This window comes from Artemia sp. Qi Xiang Cuo, chromosome 11, assembly GCF_049724085.1.
Source record: "Artemia sp. Qi Xiang Cuo chromosome 11, ASM4972408v1, whole genome shotgun sequence".
NCBI lineage: Eukaryota > Metazoa > Arthropoda > Branchiopoda > Anostraca > Artemiidae > Artemia > Artemia sp. Qi Xiang Cuo.
This window is the reverse complement of record NC_142804.1, coordinates 7,576,534-7,592,727: the sequence shown is the minus strand read 5'-3', so window position 1 is coordinate 7,592,727 and position 16,194 is coordinate 7,576,534. Positions and strand designations below refer to the sequence as shown.

Here is a 16,194-nt window from a genome sequence, read left to right as displayed (position 1 = left end):
TTACCAAATTCTTTTACAGGAACTTAATAGTAAAGTTTCATCTGGGATTAAAATTACCTAAACAAGAAATTATTCCTCCTGATATTTGAGTGCTATAAGCTTTGGCTTGCTTTTGTTACATTCATATATCTTACTAGGCCTATCTTTCACTTCTTCTCTGGAAACGCCTTTACCCCTAGAGAAGTGAAAGAGCAAATTTTGTTGGCATTGGTTGAATTGCCCTTACAATTTCACTCAAAGTTTGGTATGCAGTTGTTTTTTGTTTAATTTTCGATTTGACTCAATTTTTCATTTGTTTGAAGGTTAACTTTGGATTTAGTAGCAGAATCATTTAAGGAAAATAATTCTTAAGATGTTAAAAAAGGTAGCACTGCATAAGTTAACCCTCTGAAAACTTTGGCTCTTTGAAGCCGCGTTTTCATTTGGTGCTGGAAATTAGACATAACACAAGCGCGTTGCATAAGCAAATGTTGCCTAAGTTAGCCTATAACCACTAATATTTTCTTGTATCTGAAAAATAACAAACTCTGTTTTTTACTTAGATCTTTGCTTGGTTTTTAAAAATCTATGAAATAAATGTGTCAAAAGCTATTAATAGTTTAAATATGAATTTTCATCACTGATGTGAGTATTCTGTGCCCTGTGCCTCGCTACGCTTAAAAGCTGGGAGGTTTCAAAGTTTTATTTTTAGCAGCACTGAAGTTTTTTTAAAAAAATTGTGCATATTTACTAGCATTGACTTTTGTCTAAGAAAGAAAAACTCGTTCTTTACTTAGCATTAATTGAAAAAAAAACACAAAAGACAGTTTTTCTGATGGAAATAAAGAGTGCGGTTTAAACTTATTGTTGTAAGTCTTATTATTGCAAAATTTTTGCTTTCCAGTTAATATAACATATATCTCCAAAACTGATTCAAATAAACTCATTAGTGATCTTTCCCTATTGTTGCTGAATAATGAAAAACCAATACTTTACTGAAAACTTCAATTGCCTGGAATCTTTTGTGATATAAGGTTGTATACTAAATTTAATGATTTCATGGGTGACAAAAGACTGTTGATAACCATATAAATTAGTTTTTTATATTTTGCAAGCACTTGAGGAAGTTTCTGCTTTTAGTCCTGTTTTTTGTACTGGTTTTGTATTTTCAGTAAAGCGCTAGTTTTTCAGAATTCTATAAATATAGGGGGTATCATGAGTGAGCTTATTTGAACCAGATTTACAGATATGTGTTTCACAAACTGCAAAGGAATAGTTTTTATTCGTTTTAAGTTTCAGTTTTGGTCTTTATTTCCATCAGCATAACTTTGCTTTGTAAATTAACCTTTTAGGACCTCATTAAGGGCTTAAAGTGGAGCAACATTCTAGTTTAGCTACTTTTTGCTATCTTGGAAACAGGTTAGGTTAGAAAAATCAAAATTTCAGTAAAGAGTCTAGGGCTAAAAAAACTCTGGGAAGGTATTGCCAAGCTTCCATGTTAACTCTCTTCTGATTTCTAAGTCTTGGAAAATAGCCAACTTGATAGGTCTATGCCTATTGAAATTTTGACAAAACAATATTTCACCTTAATTTTTCAGTTAACCTATCAGTTTCTTTTTCTCTGGTTTTAGTTCTGAAAATGTAATTCCTGTTATTTGAGTAGAGCTTTAAGCCATATCAATGGGTCTTTTCTAAATTTAGGAGATGTATTTGCAGATCTTTACAACCTCATAAATTGAGATTGAGTAACCTAAAGTTGTGAAGCTGAAAACAGTTTTGATGTAGGCTACTTTATATAAGCAGAAGTTCTATTTTGCAAGGTTTCATTTTTATAACAAAAAGATTTGTAAAGGTCATCAAAGGCCAGGGCCATCTAGAGGGAGAAGGAGTGGCAATAGATATTTCAAAATAGCCTACCTTCCCAGGACATACTTTAAACTAAAAACCGATACCTGAAAGCTTCATTTTCCTAACCTAACTTCTTTCCAAGACAGAAAAAAGGGTAAATATCTACCAAATCATATTATTGAGTTAGGAATAATGTGAACACACAATTCAATGCATTTTTTTATGCTGATTACAAATATAATAATCATTTCAATCGGAAATGAATTTCAGCCCCTATATATGCCAATTCAGGGTTAGGTTGTAGAAATACATACCCTGAATTGGCATATATAGGGGGGGGGGGCTGAAATTCATTTCTGATAGAAATGATGGTAAATATCTACCAAATCATATTATCGACTTATGCATAAAGTAAATATACCACTCGATGCCTTTTTTTTATGCTGATTACAAATATAATAATCATTTCTATCAGAAATTAATTTCAGTCCCCCCCCCTATATATGCCAATTTAGGGTATATAATTTCTGCATTAGGGGGGTGGGGGTAAATTTTGTTAATGGGAGTTAAGTTTAAACTTTACCCCCCCCCCTAAAGTAGAAATATATACCCTGAATTGGCACATATAGGGGGGGGCTAAAATTTGTTTCCGATAGAAATGATTATTATATTTGTAATCAGCATAAAAAAGGCATTGAGTGGTATATTCACTTTATGTGTAAGTCAATAATATGATTTGGTAGATATTTACTGAAATGATTACTATATTTGTAATCAGCATAAAAAAAGGCGGTAAAATTCTACTTTAGCTACTTTAGGCTATCTTGGAAAGAGGTTTGGTTAGGAAAATGAAACTTTCAGGGATAGATCTAAAGGCTAAAGTATGTCCCGGGAAGGTATTTTGAAGTACCTACCACCACTCCTTCTCTCTCTAGAGGGTCCTGACCTTTGATGACCTTTAAAAATCTGTGTGTTATAAAAGTGAAACCTTGTAAAATAGATCTTCTGCTTAAAATGAAGTCCAACAAAATTATTTTCAGCCTCACAACTTTGCTCAATCCTGATTTATAGAGTTTTAAAGATAGGGCCTATGTAAATACATTTCCTAAATTTTGAAAATTAACCTTGATATGGCTTAAAATACTACTCAAATAACAGGAATTGTATTTTCAGAACTAAAGCCAGAGAAAAAGAAACTCACAACTGAAAATTAAGGTAAAATGTTGTTTTGTCAAATTTTCAATAGGTACCTGTCATGTAGGCAAATTTCAGGATCCTCTAGAGGGAGAAGGGGAGGAGATATGTACTTCAAAATACCTTCCCAGGACATATTTTAGCCTGTAGACCCATCTCTGAAAGTCTCATTTTCCTAACCTCACCCCTTTCCAAGATAGGTAAAAGTAAGTAGCCTGAAGTAGAATTTTACCAAAAAGGCATCAAGTGGTATATTCACTTTATGTGTAAGTCAATAATATGATTTGGTAGAAATTTACTGAAAAAAGTAACTAAACTAGAATTTTACCCAAAATGGAATTTACCCTAGAAACAGTTATTGAATTAGCCTATGAAAGAGCATAAAGAAAGACACCAAGTAATGGGTAAAGTTCTACAAAATCATAGCCTATTATTGAGTTAGGACAAAAGTGAATAAACCATTCAATGCCTATTTTTATGCTGATTATGAATATAATAATCATTTCTATTGGAAATGAATTTCAGCCTCCCCCCGATATATGCCAATTCAGGGTTAGGTTAGGTATATAGGGGGGGGGGCTGAAATTCATTTCTGATAGAAATAATTATTAGGCTATATTTGTTATCAGCAAAAAAAGGCATTGAATGGTGTATTCACTTTTGTCCTAACTCAATAATATGATTTTGTAGAACTTTACCAAGTAATATACTCACTTTTATCCTGGCTAAATTATGTTGTAAACTCTAAATTTACCAAAGAATCTTTTATATGTCAATCATGACAGGAAGCATGATAATCTGATTAATGGAAACATCCTGCATAGCCTAGGCCTATAGGCTAATAAATTAAGAATTTCACTGTCTTAGCCTATTGTTTTCTTTAAGTTTTTAGAAATTCCTAGAGTTACACATAAGACCTTTAAGGGGGTAGGGCTGCATTGTCAGAAAACCAACCAAGATGTTTGGAAACAGCTACCATAAGATAAGGAATCTAGAGGTAGCCTATTACTTTAATTGAGATGTTTTCTGTAGAGGAGCTCCTCTCCTATGGTGTTACCAAATTCTTTTACAGGAACTTAATAGTAAAGTTTCATCTGGGATTAAAATTACCTAAACAAGAAATTATTCCTCCTGATATTTGAGTGCTATAAGCTTTGGCTTGCTTTTGTTTACATTCATATATCTTAATAGGCCTATCTTTCACTTCTTCTCTAGAAACGCCTTTACCCCTAGAGAAGTGAAAGAGCAAATTTTGTTGGCATTGGTTGAATTGCCCTTACAATTTCACTCAAAGTTTGGTATGCAGTTGTTTTTTGTTTAATTTTCGATTTGACTCAATTTTTCATTTGTTTGAAGGTTAACTTTGGATTTAGTAGCAGAATCATTTAAGGAAAATAATTCTTAAGATGTTAAAAAAGGTAGCGCTGCATAAGTTAACCCTCTGAAAACTTTGGCTCTTTGAAGCCGCGTTTTCATTTTAGTCCAGGCGCCAAGACCTAAAAATGTGACACCTCCATGACACATCTGTTTCACGCAATCTGACAGCAGTTTCTTGTCATATCAAACCCGCTGATTGCGATTATACCCGAGAATAGGTACCTCCGAGGGGTGCTTGACCCTTAAAAATGACCTGAAATATTAAATAGTACTATCTATTGAGTTTCACTTGCAGCCCATTACATTTTGGTCCTTTTAGCTGCAACTCAACGTAACTGAGCAAAAATGTAAGCAAGTTAGTGATTAAAAAAAAAAAAAAAAAAAAAAAAAAAAAAAAAAATGAAAATTTAATAAACTGTCATAACTAGTTTATTTAAAACTCTTTTATAATCATTATTGGATATAGATATAGATATAGACTTGATATAGTCTTTCGATTTCAGGGCTAGCACTATTTCGTAAATTTGAAGGTCACAAGTAACTATTGTATGACTCATACTTAGAGCAGCAGACGTGCACTTAAGCTTCTCCAGGGCAGCTGCAATTACATCTGGATTTGATGGAGGGCTGGGTATGATAGGCAAATAGCCGATTCTTGACACAGGAATGTCTCGACCTCTGTTCCGACTGTAACCTAAGGTTTTTAGAATTAGTACCATTGCTGAGGGATATTTAAATAACAATGATAGATTATGATTTTTTTTTCTTATATGCCAAACTTTTTCATCTTTTTCAGTCTGTCTTTTCATGAAGAGCACCATGCACTTTTGATGGCACTTAGCCTCAAGTCTCACTAATGGAGCATCTTTACACCTCATCCACAATTGAGGTTCCAAATCTTTCAGTCTTTCTACCCGCTTCTGAATTCTGCCTTTCTAGAGTTGTTATCTGCTTTCCATTCATTTTCTTTTTTTTTTGTGCTGCCTTTTAAGCCACAAAAAAGACAGCATGACTTGTATTCAAAGTTCCCTTCATGTGAGTTACTGTCTCTACATAGTGTTTGCCACCTTTTAATTGACAAACACTGTGATTGAGTTTGGTTAGAAGACTCCTGATGACTTTTGCAGGAATAGAATTTCTGGCAGCATACTCTGTGCCAGAACAAGTCTGTTTTAGAAAAGTTAGGCTTTGTAAAACTTTTTCTCATTGCCCTGTTGCCAAATATACATGAACAGTTTGATGCCAAGAAGGAAATCACATGTTGAATGTCTGTAACTTTATGTAAAGGAGCACTTCGTGTTTCCTGACACAATAGGCATGATTCTGGTTTAAATACTGCATTCTTTGGACTGTGCATCAGCTTCAGGCCTTTTGAAGCAAGTTGATCCATTCTTCTGAAATAAATCTTGTTTCAATACTACTGGAGCAGTTTAAATCTTTTCCTGTTACATGATATTGTAAGGTCACAATTTATGAAGAGAGAAGAATGTAGAGAAAAAGATATTTTGTAATGCTATTCATACATTCTTGCCACTTTTCAGGAAACTAAGCCCCTTTTTTTTACCATGTAGTGCCACTTGATAGAAATCAATTTTTCTTTAAAAAAAGAAAAGATTTGAATAAGATTTTACAGATTTATGAAAAAAGCTCAAAAAAGATATGATTATCATAATTGGATAGAGTATTGATTTTTGAATCAAATGGTATGTTTATTTCTTAAGCTGAGTTCCAACACACCTACCATGGTAAGTTACCATAGTAAGCTCACACCCTGCAGAATAACATGGTAACAAGTGACCATAAGGTGACACCACTAGATTAATCTTATGACAAACATCACAATAATTAAAGAATTAAACGAATTAAACGAGATTTCATGAGAATTTGCTGCTCTTGCGGAAGCAAATAAGTGAATCAAACACTTAATCTTGATCTATTCAATCTTGTAACATATGCACTGTAACCCCAATACAATATTCTTGCTTTACAGTAAATCTCTGGTATTCCTAAGAAATTGCAAATATTAACCAGAGAAGTTTTTATTATACTATGATTTTACTTTTGTAGGAAAACTATGAGGTAACTTTTGCTGGAACAGAATTTCTGGTAGCACACTGTGCTGGAACAGGCCTGTTTCAGAGAAATGGAGCTTTTTTATAAATTTTTTGCAATGTTCTGTAACAAAATATTCAAGAGCAATTTGATGATAAGAAGGAAATAACACATGAAATGTCTATGAATTTATTTGGTGTTGGAAATGAGACGTAACATAAGAAAAATGTTGCCTAAGTTAGCCTATAACCACTAATATTTTCTTGTATCTGAAAAATAACAAACTCTGTTTTTTACTTAGATCTTTGCTTGGTTTTTAAAAATCTATGAAATAAATGTGTCAAAAGCTATTGATAGTTTAAATACGAATTTTCATCACTGATGTGAGTATTCTGTACCTGTGCCTCGCTACGTTTAAAAGCGGGGAGGTTTCAAAGTTTTATTTGTAACAGCACTGAAGTTTCTTATAAAAATTGCGCATATTTACTAGCATTGACTTTCCTCTAAGAAAGAAAAACTCATTCTTTACTTAGAATTAATTGAAAAAAAACAACACAAAAAACAGTTTTTCTGATGGAAATAAAGAGCGCAGTTGAAACTTACTGTTGTAAGTCTTATTATAGCAAAATTTTTGCTTTCCAGTTAATATAACATATATCTGCAAAACTGATTCAAATAAACTCATTAGTGATCTTTCCCTATTTTTGCTGAATTCTGAAAAACTAATGCTTTACTGAAAACTTCAATTGCCTGGAATCTTTTGTGATATAAGGTTGTATACTAAATTTAATGATTTCATGGCTGACAAAAGACCATTGATAACCATATAAATTAGTCTTTTATATTTTGCAAGCACTTGAGGAAGTTTCTGCTTCTAGTCCTGTTTTATTGTGCCGGTTATGTGTTTTCAGTAAATCTAGTTTTTCAGAATTCTATAAATTTAGGGGATATCATGGGTGAGCTTATTTGAACCAGATTTACAGATATGTGTTGCACAAACTGCAAAGGAATAGTTTTTATTCGTTTTAAGTTTCAGTTTTGCTCTTTATTTCCATCAGCATAACTTTGTTTTTGTAAATTAATTATATTCTTTTTGTTATAAATATACACAGCAAGAATTACAAATAGACGTTTGTCTACCTTTGGCAACAAAAATGGTTAAACAAATTCGGATAAAAATAATTAGTTGTGAAATATTGTCATATATGAAACATATATAAAGAATTAAGAAAAAAGTAGAACATTAAAACAATTTTAAACGTAACTTTAGCGTACTTTGTCGAAATTCAATTTATTATTGTCACCCTTTTTCTGCCACAATTCTGAAAAGAATTTTGACTCCTCATAAGAAAGTAGACTTTAATTATTTTTGTCCCTTGGACCTTAACATTTCAGGAGACCGATTTTCAGAATCATATTATAATGAGGAGTACAAGGTTAAAAATAGACAATTCTAAAAACTCCAATGGGAGGGTTAGTGCCTTTCACATACCCCGAAATTACGGGCTGTATGTAGCCGAAATTTATAACCAGTGGTGAATTCATGTAAGTCTTGTTGGAGGGGGGGGGAAGTGAAACCCTAATTGCAGAAACGTTACTTGGTTACAAATTTCGATGCTTCTATAATATCCCAATGCCCTGCGGACGCTGAAAAAAAAAAAAAAAAACACCTTAGGTTTTCAAGCTTTTATTTGAAATTTCCGAAAATGTGATTTTTTAACATATTGTTAGGATAAACCGAAACATAAATAGTGTTTATGATTATTCCTTAATGAGTTTTGAATTTGGATGAAAATTTTTTTTCTGTGGGCAGTTTTTTTTCAAGCTTGTTTCTTAACTTTCACTTACTAAGAGAACCGGCAGAGGGAGGATTCAAGGGGGGATTTTAAGAATTTAGTTGAGTATTTTTGGCCATGGAAATCTCAATGGTAGGCCAAACTATTTATGCTTCCAACCCTATCCATTCCGGATATGACATAAAAATCCTCATGGTGCTATATGGCTCTTGACGATTGTGTTATGAAAACCCTTTAGGCCAAGCATATTGATGTAATTATTAGCTTTCAAGTGAACTCTTAATAAAAAGAATAATAGGGATCAGTGTTTCAGCCTTTTTATTTTTTTCCAAAATATCCAAAAAACATTTTTGCAGTTAACTTGTACTGCTGGGATTATCATAGATAAAAGTGCTTATTCCAAAACCAAAGTCAAAAGAATTGTTTTCGTTAGAGTTTATTTTCAAAGCATGGTATGTTTTCACTAACTAGGGGGGCTGGGAGGTGGAGTGTACAAGGAAGGGAAGATCTAAGCCTCCGGCTAAGGTTTTTCGACCGTGGAGATGGTAGTGGTACCATTTTTATGCTTCCCTGTTGTGTAATTCCAGAAATGATACCAGAAAATGCCATATTGGTGCCATGTGACACTTAACGATGATGTTATCAAGACAAGTTTGTAAAAAGCACGTAGATATGATCAAAAGCATTGAAGTGATCTCTCTGTGATGTTGCAATAGTCTGCTAGTTCTGCTGGTGAGCACACGATTTATTAAACTTCTTAAGGGGGATGGGAAGAGAGCATACATGATGCAGATTGTCAACTTCCAGTTAATGATTTTTTTTACCATAGATGTTATAATTGTAAAGTGTGACGTTATCGGAGTGAATTTATACAAAAAAAAAATAGATAGATATACATAGCAGCTTTGAAATAAACCGTTAAACATCTCTTTATTACGTTGTCGTATTCTGTTAGCCATGGTTGTAAAAAAAAGACCCAGACACATCGGTGCTGATGTTTGTATGACTCAATCCCGTTTAACCCAACCCTGTTCAATTCAAGCCCCTTAACTTAATCATTGCTCAACTCAACCCCCGTTCAACTCAACCTCCGTTTTATTCAACCGCCGTTCAACTCAACCCAATGCAACCCAACCCCCATGCAAGTAACCCCCCATTTAACTCAATCCTTATTCAAGTCAACCCAATGCAGCTGTACACCTATGTAATTTAACCTTCATTCAAATCTTAGATTAGGCTGAATTTATTCGGGGTTGAATTGAATGAGGGTTGAGTTAAACGAGGGTTGACTTGCACGGGGATTGAGTTGAATGAGGATTGATAAACGGAGTTGAGTTGAATGGGGTTGAGCTGCATGAAGGTTGAGTTAAACATGGGTTGACATATACGAAGGTTGAGATGAATTCGGTTTGATTTAAACAGGGTTGAGTTGAATGGGAACCATCAGTACTCTCCACGCAATAAAATGAGTTTTCCTTGTTGTTCAAAACGAGGACTACCCTTCTTCTGCGTGGAGTTAATGACCAACCTGATTCCATTGGTGTGCTTTTCATTTTGATCCCAAACCGTTTTCGAGAAGTTTCAGGCTCTTATTTAAAATTTGTATAAATTTGTTTTCGCGATAAAATTTTACTTTTGAGATTAATCGGAATAGTAGCCACCATACCATTCCTGAATCAGCATAAAATGGAAATATTTTCACTAGCCCCCTTTTTTTTTGCCCAAACGCGTTTTTAAACATTCGCTAACTATGGGCTGTAGCTCCCTCTTTACTAGGTTGTAACTATCACGGCAATCATGATCATACACTTTTTCGGGTACACTTGAAGGAAGCCGTGTAAAACTCTGTAAAGTACTTAAAACAATTACAAATACTTTCTTATCTCAATCTTAAAAGCACATTTCTATAGTTTACCCCCATCCCCCCTGAGGGATAAATATACAACCCCACAATGTAATACTGTTATATTTTACAATAGCAACATATGCTGTAAGGGTTGATCCATAAATTATATATCTATTTTTCGAGATTGAAAGGGACTGAAAGTTTCCTGTCAAAAGTCTATTTGTCAATAGTTTATCTGGTCAATAGCCTTGACAAATCGATTGGCTGTCTTAGAATTTATGTTTTGTGGCATATATACCCCCTTAGGGCATATATTTATGTTTTGTAGCACAAAGTGACAGAAAATGCCCCTTTGACAAGATCTCATTTTGTTATTCAAAGAGCATCATCTGCTGACGATTTACTAAAAACGTTGGTAATCACTGGAGCCTTCATGCCTTTGTCAGCTGGTGACTTATGAATAAACGTGGAGCTCACTGCAGAATTTACGTTAAATCTTGAACTTGTTTTTCAAGGTAGAGGGCTCAAAACTTCATGCTTGGGGTTTAGACCATTAAAAAATTGCTTGGGTCTACTAGAACTTGCATTTTCCGGCATCCTGACCCTCTCTGGGAAAAAAATTGTTGTTTTTTGGCATGAACTGGCTGGAAATGCCACTTTGCTGTGGCACAATCTTTTTCCTAAATTAAAAACGTCAGCATGATGATGATTGGTTAACAACCTAGGTGGCACTCACTGTGACACTCACTTCATACTGTAAGGCTCAATTTTACAATGTAGCAGTTTCTCAAGATGAGGATGAGAGCTCAAAAATCTTTTTAAAATTTGTAAAGGATTAAAAATCGATTGCCTTCCTTATAATTTTGCTTTACCGGGTGTTTTGACCCTCTTTGGGCTAAAATAGATGTTTTTGACAAAAGCTAGCAGAAGGATTCGCTCTGCTGCTGGATAATAATCTCTTTTGTTACTGAAGTAGGTCATGATCTACAGTTGATTGATCATAATCCGTAATAATCACTGCAGCATTCATATCATTATCCAGCTGACGATCTTTGAATAAACACGAAGCTCAGTGCAGTATTTGCGTCATGCTCCAGAACCGTTTTTCAAGATGGAGGGGGGGGGGCTCAAAATCTCCTGTTTATGATTTTAGCACATTGTACTAGATTGGCTATAGTACAACCGGCATTCCCTGAAATTTTAACCCTCTTCACTCAAAACAATAAGTGTCATCTAATATATGGCGTTTCTTGACACTTTTCAGTGTAAGAAAAAAGCAAAATTAATAAAATTAATGTACATGGAAAAATCCTAGGTGAGCGGTGGTGAATGAAGCTTTGCAAGTTTTTTGTGGGTATTTTTATATATTTTTTTTTTCGTATATATCCCACAGGTGACACTACATAAGGGTATACCATATGGTCCTATAGCAGGCTGGGTTCTTGACTGGGTCAAGAAATTTAAGCTCCGAAACTGTATGGGCAAGTGAGTTTTCCTCTGAGGAGCCTGATATGTGGTGATTAGGTGGGGAATATTAAATTTTGTAGTATTGAGGTGCTTTGGCTTGGCTTTAGGACATTGGTTTATAGTTACTAATGTTGAATTTGCTCCATTTTGGACGTGAATTTTGGACTATTGATTTTCTATTACTGTCTCGTCATAGGTTATTGGGTGAACGAATAAGGTGGTCATTTATTTCAGGTACTAATTTAGGAAGACAGTTTTTTTTTTTGACCAAGTAATTACCTGTGACACATTACACAGTGTCTGAACTCAGTTTCTGAGAAAAACACAATTAAGAGGCTTTAAAAAATGCAAAGAAACAGCAAAGGAAAGATGTGATAATGACTTACATTTATTAATGTTGAATTTGCTCTATTTTGGACTTGATTTTTTTACTATTGGTATGGATTTACTTTTTTGTCCTAGGTGATTGGATGGATGAGTAAGGTGCTCATTTATTTCAGTTTCTAACTTAGGAAGACTTTTTTTTTTTTTTTTTTTTTTGACCAAGTAAATTACCTGTAACACACTATAAGAAGTGTCTGAACTCAGTTTCTGAGAAAAACACAATTAAAAGGCTTTAAAAAATGCAAAGAAACAGCAAAAGAAAGATGTGATAATGACTTATATTTATTAATGTTGAATTTGCTCCATTTTGGACTTAATTATTTGATTATTGGTTTGGAATTACTGTTTTGTCATAGGTGATTGGGTGGACGAGTAAGGTTCAAGTGGTCATTTATTTCAGGTACTAACTTAGGAAGACTTTTTTTTTTTTTTTTTTTTTTTTTTTATTTTTTTACCAAGTAAATTACCTGTAACACACTATAAGAAGTGTCTGAACTCAGTTTCTGAGAAAAACACAATTAAAAGGCTTTAAAAAATGCAAAGAAACGCCAAAAGAAAGATGGCTTTTTCAGTTATCGCCCTTATAAGTTGCTTATACTTTTTGGTATATGCGTCAAAAGTTGTCAATTTAATAGATAGAAGTTTTAGCTGCTGCTATATCTTTGCTGCGACCATTACTTGCTATACTTCAAAAGCTAGGAAAGGTTTTAAGTCTTATTCTAATATGGCTGGGTGTATGCTGTAGAATATCCGAAGTAAAACTTGAATTTCGCCAAAATAGCCACCTTTTAAGTATTATTTGTTTCGGGGTTAATCCTTGGGCTGGGACCCTGCTGAAACTCGTATTGGTCCTACAACAGGGTCCTCATTTTAAGATATTTTGAGTTTCATCTCATTTTCAGCTCATTTTGTTTAATATTTAAAAAGCAAAGATTGTCATATAGTTAAATTTTAATAAGTTTACAATTCTGAATTTAGGGTATGTTTATTGAAAAAAATTAACCAGTAAGTATTCCCGATTTAGAAATAAAAGTGAGAACCCAACGAAGAAGGCACCATATCTAAATAATGTAGTCTAAGCTCTGGTGAACTGAGTGTGCCTGAGAGCACTGTTTTCGTATATGCTCTATAAAAGTGCCTAGCTTACAGGAAAAACTAGCATGTCTAAATTAATCAAATTAATATTTTTTTTATTAACGTAAAATTGTCCAGGTAAGCAAATGTGCCAATTTATAATTTTAGCTGCGTTTTAATTGTCTCAATTAGACTTTCTAAAAATTTGATCAGATTTCAATAATACTGATTGTTTTTTGTAGACTTTTCACACTGTAATTAAATTCTGGGTCTTATAGTACGATATCCAGAGTTGTTCTAAATGTGAGGGCAGGGGGGTGGCTAGTCTCCATCAAACACATTTTTTTTTACCAAGCTTAGCTTTTCCATGATGAAGATTTGACATAAATGGCTCTATTAGTGTACTAATAAAAAAAACTAGTTTGTTAGACATCTCCCTCAACATGCCGTGAAAGTTTCAACTTAATACCCTAAGCCGTTCCTGAGATGTTGCTGATACACCCTTTTTACAACCTGGACGCGCATAGTGTGTTTTGATTTAGTTCAACATGTCTTGCAGCATTCCCTGAAAGTTTCAGCTTAATACCCTTAGCCTTTTTAAGAGCCCAGGATCAAACACGCCCCCCTTCCCAGTAAAAACACCTTATGTTCAGACAATGGGCACATTTCATAACATACAACCCTTGCCATAAAGGCTGTGGGTGGTCATGTCATGTGCGAAGGCAGAAGTATTGGACCTTTTAACTATTTTGAACGAAATTACTATCTCAAAATTTTGCTCAGACGTCTTTGGGTGAGCGGCAGCTAAAACGGGCATGGGTGGGGGTGGTTTGCCCCAATCACTTTTGAGTCTGAGAAAAGACACTAGAACCTTCAATTTCCATTCAAATATGCCGCCTTAGAACTTTCCGCAGAAACACCTCCCATACAAATTGACCTGGGAAACAATTAATAAATTTAAGCCCTAACGCTCTTTACTTAGGTTGCGCTATTGCCCTGCCTATGATTTTCCCTTTCGAAACAAATAAAGATCGCCATGAATAAACTATCATTTTCTCAAAAATAGGAAAGTTTTCATCTTCTAAACAACAGTATTGCACTGAGAATTCTTTTTGCATGGCCATCCAACCTGGCCATCTACTGAAAATTTTGGGATGTGTTTGCAACATATCTCATAGAAGAGGGGGTGTCAACCATTGCCATCTTTAACTGCGGATAAAACTCAAAAAGACAAATAACATTTTGGGTAGGGTAGAAAGGAAAGGATACGGCACTAGACCCTTAAAGTCCAAACCGGTGGTGCTGATATTCGTTTGTAGGCCCTTCAGCCAAGAATTGCAATGGGGGGGATGTGTTCAAAACGTATCTCATAGAAGAGGGAGCAAATTTTTATAATTTTCTAAGAAAGCGAATCACTTTTTCTCTAATTTTACAAAACTGGACACTTTTTTTGGACTTTTGGTCTTTCAGTGTCGAGGAAAATACATAGTCTGCACAGCCCCCTCTGTCGGATGATAGTACTTTGAACTCAATTTTCAGAGTATAATAACTCTCACTTCCTCCCCCCGTTCAGAAAAAATTAAGTTCTTCTAAAGATTCGGGGCACAAGTACCCTTGGTTGTTTACTAATCTTTACATGTACTTTTGTAATAGTTTGTACTACTTTAATAGTGTTTTGCGTTCAAAGACGTTTTAATTATATCTACTCTCTTTCATCTGAATTACATGCAGTCATTTTTAATACAATTTTAGATAGATGGCAGGCCATCTTCATAGCAGTTCTTGCGGTTGCGACCATGTAGAAACCCTTGGCGTTGAGTATAGTTTGTATTCCAAGATCAACATGGAAAGTTTAGAATGTCTCAATGAATCTGTTGACGGATCAGGGAAGTTGGTTTTTAAACCCTGGGATGAAAGATTGGACAGAACAAAGGTATCTCAACAAAGTTTAATTTATGCTAAATTTTCACCTGATAAATAAATTACTCAGAAAATAAAGGTAAACATGCTTTTTGGTGAAGATTTTGTCTATTGCATTAAAAAGTAAAAAAAATATATTGTAAAATTTTGACTGAAGGTGACTTCCTTGGAAAGTAATTAAAATGGGGAGGGTGAAATTGCACATTAGTTTTATTACGATTGACGCTAAAAAAGGAGTTAAGAAATGGAAAGGAAAGGTGTGATAGAAAAAGTTGAAAATAATAAACGTCGGTGTCAATCATTACCAGCTTTAACTATGGATAAAACTCAAAGACAAATAACATTTTGGGTAGGGTAAAAAGGAAAGGATACAGCACTAGACCCTTAAAGTCCAAACCGGTGGTGCTGATATTCGTTTGTAGGCCCTTCAGCCAGGAAGTGGTATGGGGGGGAGGGGTTGGAATCTTCATGTGTTTTAGAGAGGCACCTTTATGATCGCAGACTTGACAGATACTGAATGTAAAAATAGAAAGGAGGAGATAGGAAGGAAAATTAGAGTTGAAGTTTCTCTGAACACTCTACCCATTCGCTTTGTTCGCTCATGAGTAATTCGAGGGATGAGTTGAAACCTTTTGAAAACCTGGCATCTCCGCATCTGTATGATCGCAGTCAGCCTGAGAAGGCATTTTAACTTCACCCTGTACTCAAGTGCAAGGCTGTTTCGCACAGTTCAATGAAGATAGGGATGAAATAGCAGATGTGGATGTCTATGTCACCCACATTCTCTCTTGACTGAAGGTAAATTCTAAGACATTAATTAAAACATGTGAAAACTTTGGCCTATCAGCTGTTTTATGATCACAAAACCGATTGACACAAAAAGAAGGAAAAAAAGGAAGGGAAAGGTATCATAGGCAGCGCAATAGCCCTGCATAAGTAAAGAACGATGTTGGCACAATTTATTATTTATTTTTTTGTTTCCATACCCAGGCACTTCGTATCGAAGGAGTTGTCGTAGAAACTTCGAAAAGGGCTCATTCGATTGGAAATCAGAGTGGCTAGTGCCCTTTTCAATAGTCGACAGTTATTGGAGGGCAACTAGCCCCCCCCCCCATGCCCATCATTCCCCCAAACACATCCAATCAAAATTTTGAGATAGCCATTATGTTCATCGTAGTTGATTTCCAGAAAGAAAATATATTTTTGAGGAGGACACTACCCCACAACCCTCAGGGCAAGATGCCCTGGGGGAATATA

General features: G+C 34.6%; 2 protein-coding genes across 8 annotated transcripts in view; one reads left to right on the top strand and one right to left on the bottom strand.

Annotated features, from left to right (window-relative positions):
* The window catches only part of Hem (Nck associated protein 1 Hem), a 74,631-nt gene extending 70,406 nt beyond the window's left edge, over positions 1 to 4,225 (bottom strand). The window contains exon 1 of one of the 4 annotated variants that reach the window (XM_089096247.1): positions 4,132 to 4,225. The gene's annotated coding sequence lies outside the window, so the exon portion shown is untranslated. Of the gene's footprint in view, positions 1 to 57; positions 205 to 226; positions 341 to 4,131 lie in introns of those variants that run through there. The other 3 variants (XM_089096245.1, XM_089096244.1, XM_089096246.1) reach the window with 3 other exon arrangements.
* The window catches only part of LOC148946591 (PITH domain-containing protein GA19395), a 46,139-nt gene continuing 31,849 nt past the window's right edge, over positions 1,905 to 16,194 (top strand). The window contains exons 1-2 of one of the 4 annotated variants that reach the window (XM_089096254.1): positions 1,905 to 1,981; positions 14,770 to 14,950. In XM_089096254.1, coding sequence (XP_088952380.1) covers positions 14,774 to 14,950 — 177 coding nt within the window. In that variant the 5' untranslated portion in view covers positions 1,905 to 1,981; positions 14,770 to 14,773. Of the gene's footprint in view, positions 1,982 to 4,229; positions 4,320 to 4,552; positions 4,617 to 8,852; positions 8,979 to 14,769; positions 14,951 to 16,194 lie in introns of those variants that run through there. The other 3 variants (XM_089096252.1, XM_089096255.1, XM_089096253.1) reach the window with 3 other exon arrangements.